At 39.6% G+C, this 26305-nt stretch overlaps 1 protein-coding gene across 1 annotated transcript in view; it reads left to right on the top strand.

Annotated features, from left to right (window-relative positions):
* Positions 1-26305, top strand: part of LOC128737140 (glutamate decarboxylase) — a 43661-nt gene that overhangs the window by 13297 nt on the left and 4059 nt on the right. Inside the window, exons 3-4 of the mRNA XM_053831705.1 lie at positions 5631-6199; positions 6273-6340. Coding sequence (XP_053687680.1) covers positions 5631-6199; positions 6273-6340 — 637 coding nt within the window. The remainder of the gene's footprint in view (positions 1-5630; positions 6200-6272; positions 6341-26305) is intronic.

Genomic DNA, 26305 nt, shown 5'->3' on the forward strand with positions numbered 1-26305 from the left:
ATCATCAGAATGTTTCGTATCAGAATTCAGTAGTTCATCCAATATCACCTCATTCTCGACAGGGGCGACAGGGCATTGCATATCCTCTTTCTTCTCCAGAATCTCCTCCTCAAGCTCCAAAAATCGAGCATCTCTGTTGATCTTAATTTCACCACTTTTTGTATCCAACAACCGGTAGGCTTTGTGTTCGGGCGAGTAGCCGACGAATGTCATTTTTACGGCCCTTGCATCTAGTTTCTTACGTGTCACCGATGTGATTAGCACATAAGCTTTACAACCAAATAAACGAAAATGCTTGAGGTCAGGCTTTCGGTCCAGCCAGAGTTCGATGGCGGCGATAATGGCGATATGGCGATAATATATGGCCCATTTTTACTCGAAGTTTGACAGCTCTATGGAAGACGTAAACAAAACAAATGGATTCAAAATTAACGTTACATTGTGTGATAGGGATCTGGGAAGACAGCGAGGTTTAATTGGAGGGGATTGAACGAGTTTTAATTTTCCTCATTTTGGCCAGCTTTTTGATCCAAATACTCCTCTGTGCATAGGCGACACGCATTTGTTGCCCAATTCGAAATCCAACTGTAATACCATTACTTATGGGGAGAACCAATCAGCACCAAATTCAGAATTTATGCTCTCTTACCTAAACCGAATAATCTGACAAAATTTGTTTCAAATCGTATCCAGGATACTTCGCGTGAATCGACCCTAACACAAAGTTTTTAGATTTTACATTTGCAGAAATTAGAGAATGGCTGGACCTAAGAAACAGTTTATATAAGAATTTAGTTCAAAATGATACGTGCAGAATTTCATAACACAATCACAAACAATATAAATTTCAAAGGTTTTTCAAAAAATAAAAGAAGTAGCTCTTCACCAGATTTTAAGGCAGAATTCAAACTATCTTTAAAAAAATAAGGCAAATGAAAGGGGTTATTTTGAGAATACTAACATGATAATTTTCTTTGAAAATATGCGTAATTTCAAACAGCTTTTCCTTGGACGGCATTTGGATCAAATAAGCAGTTTTAATACATTATTTTAAAAAATCTCATTTCTAAATACGTCCTTTTGAAAAGTTACTCTTGGCGAAAAATAATTTGTTCAATGGAAAATAAATCCTTGCATGGTATCCAACATATCAGCAAAACTTCATTCCAATCAAAAATAATCGAGATAAGCCGATTTTTATATGAACTAAAAAGACGCATATCAAATGATAAATAAGACGATACAACAAAGGTTCCTTTCACCACTAGGTTGATTAAATCGGGTTTTTCCCAATACGTTTAGTCTTAACGAATCTCATTGATTTCGTCTTGTTCGGTCTGCGTGACATGAATGAAGGAGTGCAAATTAATGCAATGTACACGGACCTGAAAGCAGCGTTTGATCGGGTGGATCACGCTATTCTCCTAGCAAGGCTTGAGAAGCTGGGCGTTTCCACTCCTTTCTGCAAGTGGCTACACTCTTAAGTATGGATGCTCACTTAGGCTGTGTGTGACGATCGGATCCGAGTTTTCCAACTCGTTCAGCAACATCTCTGGCGTACCACAGGGGAGCAACCTTGGGCCACTACTCTTTTCCGTTTTTGTAAATGTCGCTTCTTCTGACACCTGACTACCGATCTATTTATGCCGACGATGCAAAGATCTTTAAGTTCATTAAGATGAACTCCGACTGCATTGAACGGCAACGCCGGGTGGATAAATTTGAAGATGCTTACTGTCAGCATCTCAAAATGCCTCGCCATTTTCACCGTAAAAATAAGCCTATAGTTTTTAGCTACAGCATGGTGGGATATTTGTTATGACGTCTATCATATTCGTAATTTTGGCGTTGTCCTGGATAGCGTACTAACTTTCCGCATACACTATAACGACATTATCTGCAGAGCCAATAAGCAACTTGGATTTAATATTTTTAAAACCGCTGAGTTCCATAACCCGTACTGTTTTCAATCATAGTACTATTTACGTGTAAGGTTTGCTCTGGAATTCTGTGATCTGTGATCTGTTATTCTTACCTCGGTTCAGTTCGGCTGTTATTCTGCTAAAATCACATCAAAATACATTTTTCCCGCTCAGTTAACCAGAAAATAGTTTCGGAAATTACAATTCTTATCTACTTTGCGTTATTCTTCGCCCTATGCATGTAATCATCGTCGTCATTATACTGAGATATATACATCAAATATAGACAAACTTGGCCGTATCAAAATTTGCTTTGTAGTAAAAAACACCAAAATCTCCAGACTCTTGCCTTATCTTCCCATAAAAGTCATATCCTGTCGCAGATGAATGGTAGCACAGAAACGGGTGAAAGATTCTGTTCAGTGGCAGCTTTGTTCGACCTTCCCCTTCCTCTGCCGCACAAATTGGAAGCGGCGCGCAACGAACATCACAAGTCAGGCGGGACACGTGACCGAGATTAGATCAATAAGTGGCAATAAATAGAAGGAAAAACCAACATTTCCTTCCCCTGTGGAATTCAATCAAGCACACTTATTCTCCGCACCACAAACTACTGTCCTGCCCGGTTGTGCTGAATATGGTGTGGAACAATTGGTGGATTTTGCCTGCTGCAAGGAACAGGTTCAACTCCCGGTTCATCGGTGCGTACCGGACGAACGTCACCGGCAGCCTCGGTGAAATGCTAATGTATTATGAATTAGGATTAAATTTCATTGAAAATTTGCCTTCGCAAATGTGTTACGAGGGGAATGCGCTTGCCTGAGGGCTGCATTTTATTGCCTCTAATTCTATTACGCGCGCCACGTTGTTGATGCCTAACAACTTCTTTAGGCAAAGAAAAGTTTTTCTCGCAACTGTCTTGGGGACCATTCGTACATTTCACAACTCGATAAAACATTTTAAAACTAACTTAATTTTTATTTCTAAAATACATGTAATGAACCATATCAGATAATTCTTATATATTTCTTATAGTTCTGTTATTGCGACATTTCTGCACATTCAATTTTTTTGTAAAAATGGTCGAATATGGTCTATTTTAATTGTACCATTCTATTATTAGATTTAGACTACCACCTTTCACATTTCTTTTTGCTCATCTTAACCAAAACGAGCAGAAAAATCTGCTACTCTCAGCGATCAAGTGCATTCGTTTTCTTTTCAAACGTTTGCTCTGCCCCCAAATGGTCCCGAATATTGTTTTCTCTTAGAACAATTCATCTGGTGGAGAAAGAGCCCAACTAAAGTAGAGCTAAAATTTCGTTCACACACTGGAGACTACCCAGGTAACCAATAAGCATAAAAATAAGCAGCAAATCCACCGCTTATTGACATATCTGACATTTTATACTGCATGTTGTTGTATATTAGCTTTTCGTCTGCATAGGTGTCGTAAATTGGTATCCAAAATTCTATTCAAATTCTACGTGTCAGTAATCAGCTGGAAATAAGCATTGTCAGCACTATAAGAATATTTGCAGTAAAGTAGCCATATATTTTGTCAAAATAGCATTTAAGTAGCATATATGACGACTTAAATGCTTATTGACTTGCATTTGAATAGCATTGGTGATGCTTATTGGTTACCTGGGTAGAGACTATTTGCTTCGTTTCCGAAAGAGAATACGGACAGGCAACTCACAGGCTGAAACGATTTACTCAGTGACATTGGGAAGAACATACATCCTGTAGTTTTCCGACAGGAAAGGAAAGATGAAATAAAATTGACACACATTAGAATGCACAGCAAAGCATTGCTAAAACAAAATTTCTCTTGACTTTTCGAAGAAAGTAACATTCGACAGAGAGAGAGAGAGAGAGAGAGAGAGAGAGAGAGAGAGAGAGAGAGAGAGAGAGAGAGAGAGAGAGAGAGAGAGAGAGAGAGAGAGAGAGCAATTAAATTTTCTTTTGCACTTTGCAGTGAATTCGGTGAGAATTTGAATTATTTTCAAAGTATAAGCCTACTTTTTAAACGTTATCGCAGGCTCAATTTTCAGTCATACCCAAAATATTATATTACGTCTATTTTTTCTATTTTCTACTATATTGTACTATATTTTGGATAGGTAGTTGAAAATAGTGAAGAAAGACGTAGCTGGGATTTGCTGAGGATGGCTGAAACTAGTAATCTGTAACATTAATGTGCCTTTTAATATACAAAAGTCATCGATTTAAATTTGGTGAAAAAAAAATGTTTTTTTCAAGCAAAGTCTTCCAGAAAAATTATAAATTTCGATTGTTATTTTTTTGCTTCATCACATAAAAAACATAATATCTAAAGATTCCTCGAAGAAAATAAAAGAAATCTCCGTTTGGCTAACTGATATGTGGCCTTTTAAATGATTTATAGATTTACACACAAATCCCAGTTTTTTGCCGGTGAGTAAGCGATCGAAATATTTTTGTCCCAAGAGCATAAAGATATCATGCGTATGGTTAGTCTCATTGTCCTTTCAATAGAACGTAATCAGCCGCATATTTTGGCTTTTGCGGTGAGGTGAGATATACCACTTTAGCATTCAGATAGTAACCAAATCCCTTTCACACATTCTACTGTGCTCAGTCTAGAGTATTCAAGTCAACGTAATTGAATAAAAAAATTGCCATGATTTTGCGTGTGACGTCCTTTGAAATCGATGATGGATGGTTGAGGGGTGATACAATGTCAACACATAGGGTAGAATAAGACTACCCTTATCTGGGAATTTCAGTAGAAGTGTACACTATAGGGAATCCTGTCTGATAAAACTTTCATTCGAGTGCAATCAGCTATGGACAGGGTTAAAACACTTACCCGAAGTTAAATCCCTTGTATAAACAGAGCGGGAGTGAATTTATTACAGATTTCTATTCATGGCATATGTTCGCCTGTGATAAAGTGTTGATAGGATTTGCATAATTTTGTTGTTCTGTGGTCAAACACTGGTTTTCGGTGTGTTTGTCTAAAATAGTCTTCTATCACGTGGCATGCCTATAACTGAATTTTCTATCATACTTGCAATTTGCGTTCCAATACCTAGTAGATATAATGCTAGTTTAAGGTTCAATAGATTGATTCGCTACATTTCATTCTATAAAAGATTACCCACTTGTGCTTTTCCCTGGCAACCTATAGCTGTGTAACTGTATTTTCCCTTTAAATAAACTGTTCTCAGTAGCGTAGGTAAGGTTTTCCACGCGAATTCGCAAATCATTTCAAATCAACCTTCCAAGATTCGGCAAAAATTTACTTGACTTTGTTCGGTTACCACGTATGTTTTTTCAAGCTGACTTGTCGGTTTTACATGCTGTTTTGCTAAGGTTGAGATTAAAAGTTCGACCTTTCATGGAATGTAATAGAAATTTCATTTTTATTACATACATAAAGAACAGGATTTGTATTCACATACTCATACCATTTTCGCAAACATGCTGTTTTTAAGTGTAAAAATGCCTAACCACCCGTTTTTACTATCTACGACCCTGTAAAAATCTATGGAAAGTGGAAAACAGTGGCTATATAAGAGGATTTTCTCTAATAATTAATGATCAAGATTACGTTGAACTAGCATCACCATGAGTGCATTCGTAAAGCGCATAAATCCCTATAAAATGATGGATCGATGGTCTTTTTACACAAAGCCGCTTTGTCTATTCCATGTTTTCTAGGTCATCCCCACTTCTTCAATCAGCTCTCCTGTGGATTGGATGTTGTCTCGATGGCAGGCGAGTGGCTTACAGCCACCGCCAACACCAACATGTTTACTTACGAAATCGCTCCGGTTTTCATCCTGATGGAAAATGTTGTGCTGACGAAGATGCGTGAAATCATCGGCTGGAATGGCGGAGACTCGATTCTCGCGCCCGGCGGTTCCATTGCCAATTTGTACGCCTTCCTTGCCGCTCGGCATAGAATGTTTCCTAATTACAAGGAACATGGAGCTCGTGCCTTGCCCGGTGAGCTGGTAATGTTTACTTCTGACCAGTCTCATTACTCGATAAAATCGTGTGCGGCTGTATGCGGACTTGGAACGGATAACTGTGTAATGGTTCCATCTGACGAACATGGAAAAATGATACCAACGGAACTGGAGCGATTGATTCTGGAGCGGAAGGCAAGAGGGCAGATACCATTTTTTGTCAATGCCACAGCAGGTACCACGGTGCTAGGTGCATTTGATCCCATCAACGCTATTGCCGACATCAGCGAGAAGTACAACTGCTGGTTTCATATTGATGTACGTCTAAATTGCACTTCCGTTTTCTGTTTATGCCTGATTGATTCTCGACCCTTCTTTCTAACATTTACAGGCTGCATGGGGTGGTGGCTTATTGTTGGCCAAGAATTACCGCCATCCAAGGCTATCCGGCGTTGAACGGTAAGTATTCTTTTCGTCTTTATAATAGATCCCTCAAAAATGTAAAGAAAAGATTGATTTTTCTTTATCATACGAGCAACCGAAAGATTTAAATTAAAATCCGGGGGTACGGTCGACTGCATCAAAACAATCACGTGCTGCAGTATATCTCAGCTGTTCATTTAACCTTCGGGGATGAAATTTTAATCATTCATTCATTGTCAAACCCCAACCAACCTGCTACACGCCGATGTTCCTAAAGAGGGGAAAAGAGCAACGTTTTGACTCTCTTTTGCATGATGGACGTTGAGCTGTCGCAGGCTGGCGGGTATTATATTCCAGACGATGTAAGCCCAAAGTTTTCCCAGCAGTGATTAGGAAACCATTTTTCATCTGTTGTTAAAAAAAAGTTGCTTTAGGCTACAGCAGCAGTTCTGGATGGGAATAAGATGTATCGATTGCGATCGAGATGCGATTACATCGTATCCACTCTACTTGCTTTAAGTTCGATATCTGCATGAATATCTGCATGAATTTACGCAACCAATTTCCTCAGCTATACGTTAAACCATTTTAAACATACTTGATTTAATTTGAAGAAATAGAAAAACTGAATATTTAGCTCACAAAATATAAAAATATGTTAATAATGGAGGGACGTACCAGATGCACAAGTATGAATTTGTGGAAGACACGCCAAAAGAACTGTTCCTCTTCTACAGCTAACCATTCATCATGCCATTTTCCAACATTATCGTATGAATTGAAGCTACTCAACAAGCACGTGTCTCGTCGAGGTGGTAGTCTGAAGGAGCTAAGTATGGAGAGTAAGCCGCATGTGAAAGAACTTCCCAATCAAATGAGTTCATCGTTTTCTTGATCGGTTTTGCAATGCATAATATAACAACATCATGCAACAAAGTCATTTTGTGCTATCTTTTGAGGTATTCTGGTCGTTTTTCACCCAAAGCTCGATCCAATTCGAACATTTGTTGTTGGTAACGTGATATCGATGTCATCGAAACCTTGCGGCTACGAAACCCTCTCTGGACTTTACCCACGATTTTTAACAATTCTTAAACAACTTTTTATTTAGTCCTGTGTAACAATTCCATCATATTGATAAAAGAAGGTTAAAGTTCGTGGCATTGAATTTTAAATTGTTTCAAAATGAAATAATTTCTAAACATTTATTCAACATGACTAATGAATAAAAATGCTCAATATTCAACAGGAATTACAAAATTCTAATTAAAATTTAGCAGTTTTGGTTTACTCTAGAAAATGTCACAGTTTTTTTGGGAAGTCAAGAAGTGTCTGGTGCGAAGCATGATAAATTGGGTGAATTTGGAAAATTTCGATACATAGACCAAAAATATATCGGGTGGTACAATGGCAAGAGGAATTTTAACCCACAATCTTTCGGTTGGTACCCGAAGGTGTTTCGCGTTAAGCTACCGCCGTTCTCGCTTATATTAGATAGTCCAATATCCAGTTTTTTCTCCCAACAGTTATCGTACCTAGGTTGGAATGCGATAGATCGGTCAGTCATTGCTGACCGTCTGCAGCAAGCCTTTTGGTTGTACCACCACCATGTGTGTTGTTACCATTTTTTTCTTATACTTGTCCCTTTTTGCCTAAAAGAATAATAAAATGATTATCGGCTCTCCAACTGGAACTTATTTAACTGATGTTTGAATTATTCAATATGCGTTTGATAAATCGTTTCATACAAAATGAATTCCGTGATTTAAAAAATCCCGAAACTCATTAAAAGTGAACTATTCATTAAAAGGCACGTGCTCATTCCTTGCGAAGCTGAATGCTGCGGTCGTTTAACAATTAATCAATAGCATACCGAAAACTTCTAAATTTGTCAATTCATTTTAAAACGGTATTAGGCAAAGTCGTCACCGCAAAGCTATTATGCTAAAAGCATTTCCATTAGGTGACATAGCCAAAGTGTAAGCAACGAAAACCAGCTTCAGTTGAAATTTCGAGCCCTGTGCGGATGAATTTGAATAATATAGTAATCCCAGTAACAAGCCACAATCAATTTGGAAAATTGTTTCTTATACAATAGATAAATGTTAAAGTTATTCCCGCGGATGGCAATTACGCATGTAATGAATTGTAGGGAAACAGTGTGATTAATTTTCTAACCTAATTCAGGTGAACATGCTTTAATATCCCTCACAGCGATTGGGAAACATATTTCAATTTTGATTAATAAAGCTATGAAACGGGAATGGTGCACAGCTGCACACTAGCTGGAACTAATCCCATCGACCCTTGTTTATAGCAAATACAAAATCTCGATTCTCCCTTTCGGCCGATCCTTATTTGTTTGAATATTGCGCATACCGTACAACAGCCAGTACACCGTAAATGCATTAAAGTTTGTGTAAAATGAAAGCTTACCACTTTGCGTCCCCTGTTTTGATATAAACAGGAGAATGTAAACCCAAAATTACTCTACGTACTAATTGAACTGACTTTTTAATCCAAGCAAGTGAATAAAAACACCTGCGATTATCAGATTATAATGATACTGCTCAAATGGATGGATGACAAAGAAATGACATCTTTTGCCTGAAAATAAAGCATAAATATGAGAAAACTACAAATTTATCGCTTGAAATAATAAAGTTGTGGCTATCTACAAAAAAAAAGAAGATGGTTGCCAAGGTGGAGCCATGTTGTAAAGGTTGAACAACCACTGAGAATCTAGGAAACATATACATTAAAATTATAGATGGTGAGATGAAAAACTAATAATTTTTGTAAAAACTAACTCTGTTCCATTGAGTTGATCGCCGCAATTCAAATTGTTTGCTTCTTGTGATCGGCGGCTTTCGGCCACTAATTTTGTATTATCATTATAGATAAAAAAAAACAGTTAACTCCATATATTTGATGAACTAGCACCTATTACAATAAATATAAGCAGCAGGACCCTAAGAGAGTTTCAACATTAATTTTTACATTTCGTCATATTTCTCGGAATTGAGTCTCTATGTAACGTAAAAATATTTTGCCCTATTGTGACAGCATGTTTACAGTATATAGCTAAATTTTCTTTAACAGTATTGCCTAATTTAATTTAAACTGAAAATTTTGAAATTTGGCAACACTGTTAAGAAAATTTGTACCATATACTGTGTACTATAAACTATTGTAAACAAATATTGTTATATATGAATATATATTCATATATTGTTAATATCATATATCATTAATATCAGTCAAAAGAAGATACAAGGGGGGGGGGGGGTTAAAAAGAACAGCCCTTCACTGCTAAGCCGACCGCATTCGTTGTTTTTCTTTGACATTTCGTGAATCACTTCGGCAGCCGTAACATTAATATCACGATGGATAGTCAGCGATGCGCAGCCATTTTCATTTAATCAGTTCTAGCTTATCGTGTTTCTAAAGTAGCTTTTAGTCAGTTTCAATGAAGAAAATGATCTCTCATTCGTCGCGGTGGTCACTGGAAGCGTACACAAAACCTTTAGTAGCAAATGACAATTCGGCAAATACTGTACTGTACACACTCCTAAAATGTCATTATAGAATGAAAAAGATCTTGAGACTTATTAAGCAATGAAAACATAATTTACCTCCGGCGAATCAATAGCATTCCGTTTTTGTGGATCTTGTAAATAACGGGTGACAACTAAAATTGTGGAATTTTTTCGAGGTTAATATACTCAACAATAAACGAGCTCAGAGAGAAATGAGAGTACATATGTGTGTGTTAGCTCTATCTCTCCTCTTTTCGTCAATATTTTTTGTGTTGTTTATGGATGCTTGCCCAGTTTTGCTTAAAATGGCGTCGAAACAAGAAGCATTTCGGGAGCGCGTTGTACATTTCGACAAACTGCCACTTCTTCTTCTCCTCTGTTGGGTACTCTTACCACTGCGTCCATTATTTTGAACTATTGTGGTATGTCCCGTTTTATTATTTTACTATACGCTTCAAGCTTAGCAATCGCTTATGAAGGAAGTAACAGGCTGGTAGCTGGAGCGAGACATGTGCCAATAGGACACTGCCTCTAACTTCTGATAATAAATAACAGAAGTTGGCGCAAGTGTTTCATCATGCGCCATGCGTTAGAGTATGCTTGAAACTATCAATGTTTCCCTGTTGAATACAACAGATGTCGTTACTTCGTAGCGCATAGTGTGCGTTTCCGTAACAGCTGAATTTTGCGCGACAATAAATTTACTGAACACAAAACCCTTACTCTCTCATGCAGCTCAGTTTCTTTTGTGTTTAACGCTAATCGCAATATAACGTTTGACACCTGAACCAATAAATAGTTGGTAAACATTGTTTTTATTTATTGCGTTCATGTTGCGAAATTTAATTTTTTCGAATTGAAATGTCGCAAGCAGGGCTTTTCCTAAAGCCCTATGAATGTACCTTTATAGGGCTTTAGCTTTTAGGGCTCTCGGATGACTGGTAGTAAAGTAAAGACTGGTGCTATGGAGAGGTATAGGAAATGTTTGTTTTTTATCAAAATTAGACGGAAATCATGAAAATTACGTATAACAGAATAACTGTACGACAAATAAAATATGATTAGTGATTGTTTTTCAGGTAGGTAAACATAAATAAGTGAGAAATTTTGGTTTTACTACCACTAGAAAAGCGCCATCTCTTGAAAAGCAACGGTTCGTATGGTGTCCTATTAAGGATGACTAGGTTTATGAACCGATTCCGATTGCTACAGATCGAATTTAAATTTCAGTTTTCTGCGTTTTTTTTTTAATTAAGGGATATTACATGCATTGCGTATAATAGACGGCGCCTAAAACTATGCGGGTGAAATCGGCAATGTCGCAGATCGAGCAAGAAGTAAAGTATGACGCAAGCGTACGATAAGCAACCACCGATGCAGCGTGCATACTTCCTACCCAATAACTTGTGAGAAGCCAACAGCCCGTGTGAGCTAGCGGTATACTAGGATATATGGATACTTATTTTCAGTGTTGGGCACCGCTAATTCGCTAATTCGCTAACCGACCAATCGAGAAACGCTAATTATACTTTATAATTTATACTCAGACTAGCCGACTTGTTGCTGGTCCATAATTCCAAATGAAGTGCCGCTGTTTATTTTAAAATTAATAAATTGTAAAGCATTTTATCCATTATATCCCGCATTTTGCACCTTACTGGACACCGCAGTCTAAAAGTGCGACTGGCACAAAAAGTGCGACAATGCGAATGCTGCGAGTAAGAAAGAGAAAGACTGACAATTGCAATGTTGCTGTTTTGTTTTGTCATATACATTGGCATTAGAGAAAATAATCTGGATTAATCCAGGTACAGCTGCATAGCACAATAATAGGTTTCGATCTTAATTAAATTAAGAAAAGTCATGTAATATTAAGAAAAGTCAAATTAGTAATAAGTTGTACAGTGATAGATTACAATGCAAGTTGTTGCGTTATGTTCAATTATAGACAGTGACTGTTAATTTGCAATTTGCGATTAGTGATTAGCGAAATTTCCACAATGATCGCAAATTGTATCGGTTAGCGAATTAGCGGTGCCCAACACTGCTTATTTTGCATTTTTTTCTTTTTTCTTCACCTTACGTCCTCACTTTCACACGCGGATAAGACCGCGAGCCCTCAGCTGCTTGGATTGCAATGACGAGCGAGAGAAATACACACTCGCAAAAACTTGTCGCAGTGCATGAAAAAATAAGAGCGAGAGTCCGTAGGAGATACTCATGCCGGCGTGCTCGTTAGAACTAAAACGCGCGTGTGAGAAAATTAGACCACACGAGTGCGGTCTTGCAACACTGGAAATCAGTATGGGGTAAGACCGGCACCTAATTTTGGCACCAGTCAGTTTACAACCGCGAAATGAAAAGCAATACTAGCTCTCACCATTCCGCTCTTTCTCCTCACTCTAAAAATTTCATTACTTTCTTCTACCATCCCTTCGTCAATTGTAAAAGAACTACAGTTTCAAAAAATATTCTTTTTCCTTTTTCTAAAGCTGCAATTAGTTTACAAAGCTCAAAAGTTATAAAAGTCGTTGCCAAGCTTCTACCAATACAACCAAAAAAAAATTTCAATACGGTGTGTAGTTTCTGAAAGAAAGGTACATAAAGCTTGAAGATCGTGTTTTTACAGGAGCGGCGTTTTATTCCAGCGAGGTTGTGCCACGCCCAGTGGAATGCTTATGTGTTCGATCGTTTTTCAGTCACTTCCCGTGGTCGGATCATTACAAAATTAGTATCAAAATAATCGAAAAAGACTGCAGAATTAAAATCTGGAATAAAAAATTTGACTTTTTCAATTTTGGTCGCTTATGTCTCCTTAAAAAGAAATGAGTACCGGGAAGCAAGACAGAAGTTTGACAGAAAACGTCATGCTAAAGTGCGTTTACGTTAGGTTTTTCGATTCGTACTCCGTTGGACGCATGGTAGCACTCTGTACCCTGAGTACACGGCAGTTTAATTGAATCTAAATTAAAGGTACATTATAAGAATGAATTCACAAAACGGGTTCACTATGTGCTGTCAACATGTTGACCCGCATTTTTGTCAATGTTGGACTATATCGCCGGCGTGGGTAAATGGCTTCGGCGGCGTGGGAAAAAGGACCTAAGCGGCGCGCCGGTTCTAAATCATCGGCGGCGGCAGCGCGTGCAAAAGTGTTGGCGGCGGCGCACATCTCTACTCGACGTTATATATTTTTAGATTGTTTGAGCGATTGTACAGCCATCCTACTGGCCACAACTGTTCGGCTCTCCTTTTGTTTCAGCCCACCCTCCAGCACACAGTCAGAGATCAGGCAGAGTGAATCTCTACCCGTGAGTTTAGAGTTCCGGTTTCGGAGAGTGAACCTCAGCTAGCGCATCGTTCAAGTCCTGTTCCTCCCCTACTCTCATCTTCAACTCATTTGTTTCTTTGTTTTTTTCGGCAGAGAGAGCTTGCACGGTAAGAAATCGTCCACTGCATCAGTGACCGGCTTGATGCAGCAAGGGCAAATTGCTGTGGTGGGCGCCCTGGTACTCCACAGGCTCCGTTGCGGCGAGAGAATTTATAGAACCCGCTCTATCATTCATCCCTCGGCACGGGTCGCGTCACACCTTGGATTAGGGGTTTATCCATTCAAGTTTTTACATAATAGCCATGGATAACAGCTATTACAACCATGGTTTGGTTCCAAGGAGTCGAGAGAACCGTCCTGCAGGCGGAGAGTTTACACTTCAGCCTTCGCATGAGTGCCCCCTTCTCTGTCCGCATACGACCCTAGTTTCCACCGGTTGTCCGGTTTCCACTAAGGAACGTATCCCGGATGGTACCATGAGGAGGTAGAGATAAGAGTTGCTGAATAAGAGGCTGTGGAACCTCATGGTGGTTCTGGAGCGCATTATTCAGCCATTTACCATCCAACTGCCACATAAATCTCGGCAAAAAGTATACGGTACAAAATTTAAATAACGAATATGTTGTGGCTTCGACTGTTTACCATATCCTATGTTGCCCAGCCACTATTCGCAAGCAAGATAGTGGGATACCAGCCAAAATTATGGACGCAGAAGGACATCGTCTTTTTCTCGTGCCTTCAACAACAAGCCCCCTGCTTTGGCTATCAATTAAGATGTGCACCAGACGAATGTTTGAAGAAAATTTTGATCCCGTTTCTACAAAAACATCATGCAGATGGACAATACGTTTTTTGGCTCGATAGAGCATAATCGCATCACGCAAAACAAAAACACAATCGTTCCTGAATACCCTTCCTTCGATCCCATTTGTACCCAAAAACCGCGACCCGACAAATCTATCTCAGTGCGACATGACATGACGGCCGTACAACCCTCCTATTTCCGACAGCAAAGGGCAGCTTCGCCGAACAGCCGAATACGGACCGTTTTCAAATGTACACTTTGTTTTCAACAATGGACAATGTATCTTTATTTTCGGTAAATAAGATCTTCCTGTATCTTCATTTTACTACCTAGTCGTCCGCATTGGTTGATGATAAAACATTGAATGACGTTAACAGCTCGTTGTGACTCAGAAACCTGCTGAAGATTTCGAATCGTTGCGTCTAAAATGGAATGAAAATTTCGATTCGGTAGTGATCTTTTATATTTTTGTAAGAAATTTTCCTTGTCAAAATCCAAAAAATGTCGTGGCCAGAACAAATTTCTCTGACTTTATCAAACATTTTCGCAAATACTTCATCGGAATTTTCACGTCTTTCAGTGAGTTTCGTGTGCACCAAACTGCAAAGGCGCATCGCTTTCTTCATATCCACTTTTTTGTCTTGGAGCTGCTAAGTGCTAACTCAACGGTAGAGTAACTGTTAAAATGGAAACACTGACGATTATTGAGACTTGAAACTCTGGCGATTTGATGGCTCTCTTTGGCTCGACTTTGGAACATAGCGAACACATAATGATAATTGCTAGATGCCTGAAAGCATTTTAAAAAATTCTCATTATTACTCACAATCACAATGATTGTAGGAACTAGTTTTAGTTTTTGCGTATCCTTCATCTAATTATTGTATGATTGGTGCTTTTAAATGTTGTGCCACGCTTGCTCGTTTTTATTTGTTAGATTTTGTCACTTTAACAGCTTGGGTCATTCGTGACTTCTGTGGAGTTGGGATTTGAACCCGGGATGCCTGCTCGTTCATTTTGGTTCAAAATTGCATCGTGATGATACAGTAATGACCCCATTTTGTCACCCCCATGATGAATTTAGGGGTAACAAAAACGGGACAGTGACAAAATCGGGTATTTTTTCAATTTTTATTTTTTGACGTAGGACTACGTCTTTCAGGAAGGTAGCCGGTATAGAGGGTAATTCCAAAAAATTTTTCTCGAAAAGTGGTAAGGTTTTGAACGCTAATAGCTTAGTGGTTTCCCGATCGATTTTCAATATTCTTACACCAATCGATTGGAAAATCTTCTAAGAATTGGCCCAAATGAAGAAAAGTATGAATTCTTGATGTTGAGGTATTGAAAAATTGAAAATAATGAACCTATGTTTTACCAGAATTCTCGCTCCGTGATTGGTTGGAAGATTCTCTACGATGATCTAAACCTATACAAATTTGATATCTGTGCTTGGGAAGTAAGTCAAAACAAGTGACATAGTTTCCTCATTTCAACGAGATTTCTTAACACCGTGATTAAACCTAGACCATTTTGATGTCCTTGCTTGGGAAGTACGCCAGAAAGAGTGACAAAACCCCCTCGTGCCAACAGATTTCTTACGAACGCGATTAAACCTAGTTCAATTTGATGTCTGTGTTAGGGAAGTGTGCCAGAAAAAATGACACAAGTTCGTTGTCCCAACAGATCACAAATTCTTTACTGCGAGACGATTAAACCGAATTTGATATCTGTGTTGGAAAAATGTACTACAGCTGTAGTGTACAGTTATAATATGACTCTGCATGAATACGCATGCTTGCCGTTTCATTAGAAGTGTAGTGAAAAGATGTGCTGTTGATAAAATAGGATTAAATTGGTAAAACCCCTCCAACGTGGGGAACCATGGGTAATAAAAACAATCTTTAATTTCTGTAAGGTAGCAGGCAAGCAATAGTTTGTGTTCTTGATTTTGTTAAATTGTTTCCAATGCACATAGAAATAACTCTGAAATCTTTTGAGGATTGAACGTATGCAATGTTACTACTATGATAAATGTTACATACAACGCATGTAGCACAAATTAACAGACGTAACTCTTCGAACAAATTTTCTAACAAAACATCGTTTCATTGACACCCCTAAAACTTGGAAAAAAACACTAGCATCAGAGTGGCGAATGAACTTCCAGGTTTAAAACCACTCTCTAATACAAATCAATACTAATACACTAGCATCACCTGGTGCAGTCATCGCGCTACGCAGAGTAGGTTGCTATAAATTTACTTGTATAATATCTGACATCAGCGCCAGCGCAGGCGAGCGGCGTTCTCGCGCAGCGACTGTTGTTTGAGTCTTGGCTTAAGCGAAAATTTGAAATGATCGTTTTTATAGACGATGGAATGAGGGTTTAGTGTTACGTCTGTTAGTCTGTGCATGTAGCACGTATATATGTTGCATATAGCATGTATACATGAAGAATCGAATGATTACAAGCATGGATACATGCTACTATCACTACAAAGAGACTTACGTAGTCCTGCGTCACCTATATATGCCGTCGTGTCTTGTACACTACCCTATGATTTTTTACAGATAACTTAGAATGAACTACCGTTCTGATTCAAACTTAGAACAGTCTCAAACTTCGAACACTTCAGAATAAAATGCTCGTAGTATCGCTAATATGATAAAATATTATGCTTATTGTACACCACCGTGTTCATTAGAATATCCTCTATCCGGTGAGGTATGACATTGAACTGTAGGACTCCTTGTAAAAAATCGGCAGGCGCTGGAAAAAAGTGAGAACTCAGATTTTAACTTCGTTCGCATACTCTTAGCGTTTGGTGCAAAAGTAGCTGTTTGGTGCAAAAGTAGCGTACTAAAGCATAGTTAAAAAACAATATTTCATGCATTATTTCAAGGATATTGTGAGGTATGCGACAATATACATACACCCCATTGGTCGTTTATGCTCGAGGTTCGACCCCTCTCGACAGCAGTGCTGTAAAGGCTTATCAACGTAGCGTTACCTGTTTGCTGACGTCAAGTAACGGTGGCTGCCAGCACTGTTCCGCCATGACAGGTAACGCGTCCACGAGCAGCTGTCAATGCTGTCATTGCAAAGTGAACTACGATTGAAGTAAGTTGTGCTCTCCTGCATCATTGACTAGATCACCCTCTCTATGCCGGGTGATTCCTCTTCGGTAATTGAATTTTACATTTGGCGACCGTGACAGGACCGGCCGTTTTAAAATCTACGATTGTAACTAAATATTCGCAAGAGAAAACGAAGGTGGAATCACTCGACATGGGAAAAAAAATGTGAAAAACAAAATGGCGGTCAAAGTGGAAAATAAAATTTTAATGTGGTGTTCTTTACGGAATCATTTCGTAAGAATATAAGCGTGTTGAGACAACCGCTTAGAATTAAAGGCGAGTCGGGACAACCGCCTGGAAAAATTGAAGTGGCGAGTCGGGACAACCGCCAGAAACGAATGAAAGAGGCGAGTCGGGACAACCGCCTGAAACGAATGAAAGAGGCGAGTCGGGACAACAGCCTGAAAAAAATGAGAGGCGAGTTGGGAAAACCGCCAAGGAAAGTATGGCAGGCGTGTCGGGACAACCGCCTGGGAAACTTGAAAGCAAGTCCGATAAACAACCTTGTAAAATTGGGAGGAGAACCGCCAAAACCAAATTGAGACCGATGATGTTTAGCATGGACTTCTTTTTTTTTTCAGGTTATCGTTGATTATTGTTTGTACTGAGAAAAGCAATTCAAAATGTCAACCGGTGGTAAATATGTGCGCATTGCGCAAGGTCTTGATAGTGACTCTGATGCAGCAGATCACATCATGGATGAGGTAGAGGTAGTAGAGCACGTAGGAAGATACGTCCGAGCACCGGAGTTTTCTGATGATGAGAAGCAGGACCATCAGTATGACCACTACAACGTAACAGTCGATCCGGACAGCGAAAAGGAGGCAATGAGGCAAAAGATTGCTGAAATGGAAAAGATAATTGCAGAATTATCGTCGAAAACCAAAACGCCATCCGAGTCCATCAATGAAGCCGTTGATGCAGAGGAGAGTTGGAACTGTTTCCGAGAAATTCCATCTTCACAAACAGAAGAAAGCGCGGCGAGCATTAGATGGGATCAGATAAAACCTTTTCCGAAAGGGATACCCGCTAACAAAATGTGGGAGGAATGGACCAAATACAAAGAAAATTTCGAGATCGCTGCCTCATTATCCAACGTTCGCAGTGCAAAACGTCGAACACAATTACTGTTCATTTCTATGGGTGATGAATTGGGTGGCATCATACGGGCTGCCAAGCTGCGTCCAAATTTGAACGATAGTCAGTGCTACATCACCTTCGTCAGGAACATTGAACGCTACTTGCGTTCGATGACGGACACATCGGCGGAACACGACGCTTTTATGGCTATGTCGCAGGCATCGGATGAGTCAGCCGTGGGTTTTCATGCCAGGCTGGTTGAAAAAGTGCGGTTGTGCGGGTACAGCATTAGCGATCAAGAACGTTTCGTTAGGGTACAGCTACTTAAAGGTATGCGTAATCAAGAGCTTGCAAAGGACTCCAGAACATTAGGCTACGAAACAAATTTTATCGTGCAGTCGGCAACGCGCAATGAAGCTTATGAGACTGGAGCTGCGTCGGTTGCTGATATTAACCCGTCTATCAACCATGTGGGTGGTATGCGAAGGTCGATTAAACGCGGCAGTCGAAACGAGTTAGGCGTAGGTGAACGAAACAAGCAGCCTCGCATCAATCGCTTTCCATATGTAAGCCGACGTGAACGGTGCCCTAGATGCAATCGAGCAATTCATCGAAATCAAATATGCCCTGCGGTGAATCAGAACTGCAACTCTTGTGGCATGCGTGGGCACTTTGCAGCGACCTGTAGGCGTAAGCGCGTTGACGTCATTCAGGAGCTAGAGGTTCCTCAGGATACTAAAGTTGAATCCAAAATAGACGAGGTAAAATGAGTTTATGAATCCTATATATAAATAAAACGTAAATATATGGCTTATTTACTTTTCATAATTCGTGTTCCTATTTGACGTTTTTTCCTGTTTTTTCCCAATAGTTAAACGCCTTATCTCTGGAGGATGTGTTGGTAGATTGTCATCTGGGTTCTTCGAGTGCGATTAAATTCCTTATCGACTCGGGGGCAGATGTGAATGTTATAGGTGGCAATGACTGGCAGCGTCTTAAGAGTGAATACGAATCCGGAAAAGCACAGTTAGAACCGATTTCAAGTCCCACAAACAAGAAAATAGAAGGTTATGCAGCAAACAAACCTATGGAAGTTGATTTTTGCTTTAGAGCGAAAATTCATGCAACTGGATCCGCTAACTCGGTAGTTGCTAATTTTCTAGTAATCGTCGAAGGTAAACGCTCATTGCTAAGTAGGTCTACTGCAAGTGACTTGAAGCTGTTGTTCGTGTGTGCTCATGTCAACAACTGCAATGAGGCCGAGTATGAAATCTTTCCGAAGATGCCTGGTGTCAGTATCAAATTCAGTGTAGACAAAACAGTTTCACCAGTAAGAAATGCTTACTACAATATTCCCGCTGCATATAGAGAAGGGGCTCGGCGCCGCCTACTAGAAATGGAAGCCAAAGGCATAATTGAAAGAGTTACAACAGCACCACAATGGATTAGCGGTATGTCGGCGGTAGCAAAAGGCAAAGATGACTTCCGTTTGGTCGTCAATATGCGGGCACCAAATCGGGCTATCAATCGCGAATACTTTCGTCTACCGACTCTTGAGGAAATGAAAATCAAGCTGTACGGCGCCAAGTATTTTACGAAGCTGGATCTGAAAAATGCCTACTATCACCTAGAGCTGAACCGCGAATCGCGTGATCTGACGACTTTTCTGGCAGAAAGTGGCATGTTCCGTTTCACACGGCTGATGTTCGGTGTGAATTGTGCGCCGGAGATATTCCAAAGGGAAATGACACGTGTCCTAGAAAGCATTGAAAACAAAATTGTCTATATCGACGACATTTTGATTTTTGCTGATGAGTTAGGAAAGCTTCATAAAACAGTCGCAGATGTGTTAAGAATTCTTGAAAATCATAATTTAACTCTAAACACATCAAAATGTGAATTCGATAAAAAAAGGATAGTATTTTTGGGGCACGAGTTAGATCAAGATGGGTTCCACATTGAAAAATCTAAGGTAGAAGCTATTCAAAAATTTCGGCGCCCAACGTCAGTCTCAGAATTGAGGAGCTTTCTAGGTCTAGCATCGTTCGTTAGCCCGTACATACGAAATTTCGCTAAAATTACGAGCTCCTTGTGGACAGTTGCGGGTTCCAAAGCATGGATTTGGGGAGAGCAACAAGAGAAAGCATTTCACAAAGTGAAGGAGCAAATAATTCTTTGTACGCTATCTCTAGGCTATTTTTCAGAGCGCGAAAGTACCATTCTCTACACTGACGCTTCTCCTAATGCATTAGGAGCCGTGTTAGTTCAGGAGGGTGCAAATAAAACGCGCCGCATTATTAGTTTTGCGTCTAAAGCCTTGACACCCACCGAACGCAGATATGCCCAAAATCAGAGAGAAGCTCTAAGTGCAGTATGGGCTGTTGAGCATTTTTCTTACTTCCTATTAGGGAGACACTTTACTTTGCGCACCGATGCTAGAGGTATAACTTTCATTTTTGATCGTGCACGCGAAAATACGAAAAGAGCGCTGACTAGAGCAGACGGTTGGGCTTTGCGTCTCAGCCCATATAGTTATACTGTGGAATATGTGAAAGGCCGAGACAACATAGCTGACCCGTCGTCAAGACTGTATGAAGGAAATGATGTTCCATTCGACGAAGACGCAAGCCCATGGGAGATCGCTAATCTAGAAGCCAACGTCGTTAGCTTTCTAACCGAGGATGAAATCAGAGAAGTTACCGCTGAAGACGAAATACTTAAACAGGTGATTCAGGCGCTTGGCTCGGGGTGCTGGACTAAACCGTTAAACCGATATCGGGCGGTATCAAGCGATCTTTCTGTAAAAAATGGTTTGATTACGAAACTGGGATGTATCGTGATACCAGAAAAACTTCGTCAGAAGACACTTGAAGTTGCTCACGCTGGACATCCCCTGGCAGCAAAACTCAAGAGCATTCTTCGAGAGCGCGTATGGTGGCCGGAGATGAGTAAGAATGCCGAAGAATGGGTTAATTCTTGTAAAACATGCGCAGTGAATGGTAGGCCTGAAAAACCAACTCCGATGCAACGCATATTTGCTCCGAAAACCGTCTGGGAAACGATAGCTCTGGACTTTAACGGTCCATATGCAAGATACGGCGGAATTTTAATTCTAGTTGCGATTGACTATAGATCCAGGTACGCTTTCGCTAGAGCTGTGAAATCTACGAGTTTCGAAAACACAAAAAAGGTTCTCGATGAGATATTTAGGATGGAAGGTTTTCCAAAAGCTATAAAGACCGACAATGGTCCTCCCTTCAACAGTGAGGAGTATAAGAAGTATTGTAGCGAACGGGGAATCCAATCCATATTCTCTACGCCGTTTTTCCCACAGCAGAATGGCTTGGTGGAAAATTTCATGAAGATCATCAACAAAGCAATGTCAGCAGCAGTGTCGAATAAAACTGACTATAATGAGGAACTGCAGTCTGCTGTGCAGGCGCACAATGCGGCAGCTCATTCAGTCACTAAGATGGCCCCAGAAGAGGTTTTGTGCGGGCGGAAAATTCAAAGGGGACTTCCTTTGTTTATCCGAGGCAGATCTAATGTAGACGATCAGCTGTTGGATTCGAGAGATTCGAGGGCAAAAATTCAATCGAAGGCTCATCAAGATCGTAAACGTAGCGCAAAACCTTGCAGAGTTGGCCCTGGTGACACTGTTATAGTGGAACGGTATTCTAAAACAAAGGGAGAAGCAAGGTTCGACGCGAAACGCTACACTGTAGTTCAGGAGAACAACGGCAATTTAGTCCTAAACGACGATGGTGGTAACCTACTGAAGCGACATGTTTCTCAGGTCAAGAAAGTGCACTTTTGGCGGCCTACGCCTTTGATTTCGAGTTCCGCTAAATCGGCAACTTCAACGTTTGCGGCAGTTGATAACTCTAACCCAGCTGCTATTTCAACTCGCCTTCCAAGGGATAGAAAGGCTCCGTCATATTTGGTTGATTATAAGGTTTGACTGTTCCTGGAATAAATAACCCTTTTAGAATATGTAATTTGAGTGTTTAATTACCTTTTAAATGTCAATCCAACAGCGACCTTGAACTTGACCTGATCTGCACTTTGTTGCATTCATGCTTGTTTACATATTCTGCAGATTTTGTTGCGAGATGCCAGAAACTTTTGGCCATTGTACTGTTGTACTCATCTTCTCGAAAGCTGGAGCTTCGAGCAAATTACTTGGTAGCGCTCTTGTTGCGCGGTTTTGGAAAATACTCCAAGCAGCTTTAAAAATTCTCAGAAATTTCTTTTAGTTAGGAAAATTTAATATGGTTATAGAATAAAGTTATAAATTTCGACAATTACGGAATATCTTCACTGCATTGTGATTCGCACACGGACTTCAACTACCTATATAATTCAGCGAATCTGGAGTCCCTGCTACTGGTACGGTTACTATAAAACGTGGGAACTGAAGCGTAGCGAAATGTCAGTGGAACTTTCGTTCAGGTTTTTCGTTATATGCATGCAAACTCGTTGGGCAGTATACACTGAAGGAAGATTCATTGTTTTTTTTTCAATTGACAGCAGTTATGTATTAAATTTTGCGTTTATTGTTTTGATTTGGCAAAAGAGGGAATAGATATTTTATTAGAGAAGGAGGGGAATGTGAGGTATGCGACAATATACATACACCCCATTGGTCGTTTATGCTCGAGGTTCGACCCCTCTCGACAGCAGTGCTGTAAAGGCTTATCAACGTAGCGTTACCTGTTTGCTGACGTCAAGTAACGGTGGCTGCCAGCACTGTTCCGCCATGACAGGTAACGCGTCCACGAGCAGCTGTCAATGCTGTCATTGCAAAGTGAACTACGATTGAAGTAAGTTGTGCTCTCCTGCATCATTGACTAGATCACCCTCTCTATGCCGGGTGATTCCTCTTCGGTAATTGAATTTTACAGATATTAGATAAATAAAAAGTGTTCGAAGTTTGAATCACGTTTTGAGGTGTGATTCAAACTTCGAACACCCACGAATAATATTTGGTTTTTCCGTATTTTGCTTTGGGAACATGAATTATCTGCATTGTAAAGCTGTACAAAATCAATTTGCTTTAGATGTGGTACATAGAGTTTGAAAATATTAGCAAATGACTGCAGAAGTACGGATTGAAACTAATTATTGGGTGAAAAATTTACATCATACTGTTAGGTGGATTTAAAAAGACAGTGTTTAGAAGAAGGATGAAATTTCATTTATTTAAGTTGAATGACACTAAAAACATTAATACTTTTCAAAGTAATACAAGTGTTCGATGTCTGAGACTGAAATATTCGAGCTTTGAATGTCGACCATGAAAGTGTTCTAAGTTTGAATCATAACCGAACAGCAGTTTTTTAGTGTTTTTCAATGTAAATTAACATTTTATCCTCCTTTTAAAAATTTTAACACGAAAATAATTAAATTGTCATGCTAGTAAACCATTTATGGGAGTAGAATAAAGATGTTTTCGAACATTTTTCTTTGAAGAAAGTTTCAGCATAGCTTAAGTGTTCGAAGTTTAAATCAGTACCATATATTCCATTCTGATCGCTTTTAGCGCATTTCGCACTCCCTTCAACTTCTCCGTGAACATTTGTCACCTTTTCACAACACAGGTGCCAAAGGTATCAAAGCATGCCAAAGGTATCAAAACATTTTTAATTGCGCCGAAATTTAGTTTAGTTTAGTTTAGTTTACTTTTATTATCTGGTAGTGTAAGGTAATCCTTTTAAAATACTACCACCGTAAGTTATAAGAGTTATATACACAATTCACTTAATATGAAACTATCACTCATTTAACTATCTAATTATTATCAATTTTAACTAGAGTTCCAAAATTCGAGGCAGCCCCTCTTGAAATTTGCTTCCGAAGTCAAACGCTTGATTGTTGTTGGCATCATATTCCAGTTTACCACACCTCTGACGAACATTGAGCTTGCGAAATGGTTGATTATACTGGTTAATTATGTATGTATGCATATTTGTATGGGGGGAATCCATTATCAGTTCAAGGTCCTGCCAGTTTATGTGGGTAGACTTACAGTAGCTTCAAATTTGATTGTAAAATGAATTTCACACTAAAGCTGTAGTAGAAGGACCAAAGTTGATTGAGCGGACCCACAAGCACTTGTGCGCATTCCGGGATTATAAGAATTTCCTACCAGAATTAGAATCTTTCCATGTAACAATCAATTTCGCTGCACCAGCGCTAACTCACGTGATGGTTTGTTTGTTCGAAGAGTGCAACATAAATATTGTTTCAGACCTTCAAGAGTTTCCTCTTAGTGATTCCGATTGACTCCTCACTCCATCCTCCAGTCTTCCACTCATATGATGCCTCTGTATTCATATACCGCCCAGCTAGCTTCGATCGTACCGATGCTGGTCTAACAAGCCAGTCGTCGTATGTTCGAATCTCGGCTAGGCGGTGCTTGCTAGTTAGAGTCAGTAGGATTGTTGCACTGGCCCCGTAATTTTCCTGTACTATAACAGCCAGCTGCGAAGTCTGTCGATAAAGAAGGGTAATGTCTAAAGACGGTATAAACCCATGGCTTTGCTTTGCTGTATTCATTAATTTATCATATAATGCATATAATGAATTTAACACATGATATATAATGAAGTGAAATTAATATGGATAAAATAGAACGAGCTCACCAGCAGTTCTTTGAATCAGATATAGTTGCATCATAATGATACCATCATTTGAGTTTCCATCAGCGCTACATGTACAACAACCCAACAGTATCCATGTACATTATTAGAAAGTTTTACGGTCAATGTTTGTATTGATAGTAGATGTTTGAAGAGCTAGAAAGAAACAAACAATTAGAATAGAATAGGGTAGGACATAAGTGCGATATTTGAAGTTGTCATCAATTTTCGTGAGAGATAAAGAAGGACAACATAATATATTTTATAGTGACGCAGTAACGCAATGTCCTTACATTCAACTATAAATCATCTGCGGTAACAGTGTTTTGCAAAATAAATTCTTCTTTCTTCTGATCAAGTGCCGATTCGCACTTTTACCCCACTAGCGGGGCAAAAGTGCAAATACCGCGGGACAAAAGTGCAAAGCTCGAATCTATGCAATTAGCACAACAGTAGCTAACAAAACCATATTATCACCAATCTGCGTTATGTTTCGGTAAGGAATATTCTCAATTTGCACCTTTCCTATTTTACGCTGGTGTATTGCAACCTCCGTTAGATCTAAACTTTTCCAAACGTTTGTTTTTTGTTTCATCAGCGGAAAAACATTGTTTTCCTTCGGTCAACATCTTTAGAGCACAGAGTTTTCTGCAGATCCTCCTTTTCTAGTATCTGTAATATAGTGCCTAAAGCTGTATACATTTTTGCCTCGTTCATGAATCGCACTTTTGCCCCGTCAGTGAATCGCACTTTTGCCCCGCTAAGCGCTTGACGGGGTTAGATTAAATTACGGAAAAGCGAAATATATTTTGTAAATTCTTTTCACCGTATTTTCAAAACAGATATGTGAGTGATGTAAAACGCTGCTACAAATTTTCAACAAGTAATATCCCCCTGTTGATATCGTATTTGTCATATAACGAAAAATTACATCAAAACCGCCCTAAAAATAACATTTGCACATAACTTAGCAACTATGCTTCGTAAGCAACCAAAGTTTACGTTAGATTCAAACTGTCAAAGTAGTCCCCCATCCATGCCAAATTAGTTAATTTACTCGGAATCTGCACCGATAAATCATTGAATCGCACTTTTACCCGCATCGCACTTTTACCCGTCCTTACTCTATATGTTTGAGCTTACCTACCAACGGGGCCGGGTGGATCAGCCATCTTCCCAAAACCACAATTTTGGTGTCAGGCACCCGGGAGCCACGCAGCATCGCACCTCCTAGCTTAGCTACTCAATTTTAAGGAAAGAGCATTACCAGGTATGACCACGTGGAGGTGCTAGGTAGGAACTTGGGATGTCTAGAGCTATGTTGGACGCATCTTCATTGCCTTCCCCCTTTTATACCCTGTTGATTATACTGGTTAATTATGTTCTCAGCGTATTTCTCAGCGTAAAAAGCTCTTTCTTATGGTATGAACGGTTCTTTGATTAATCCCCCTAAAAGTAAAATAGAAA

This window comes from Sabethes cyaneus, chromosome 2 (genome assembly GCF_943734655.1).
Source record: "Sabethes cyaneus chromosome 2, idSabCyanKW18_F2, whole genome shotgun sequence".
Classification (NCBI taxonomy): domain Eukaryota; kingdom Metazoa; phylum Arthropoda; class Insecta; order Diptera; family Culicidae; genus Sabethes; species Sabethes cyaneus.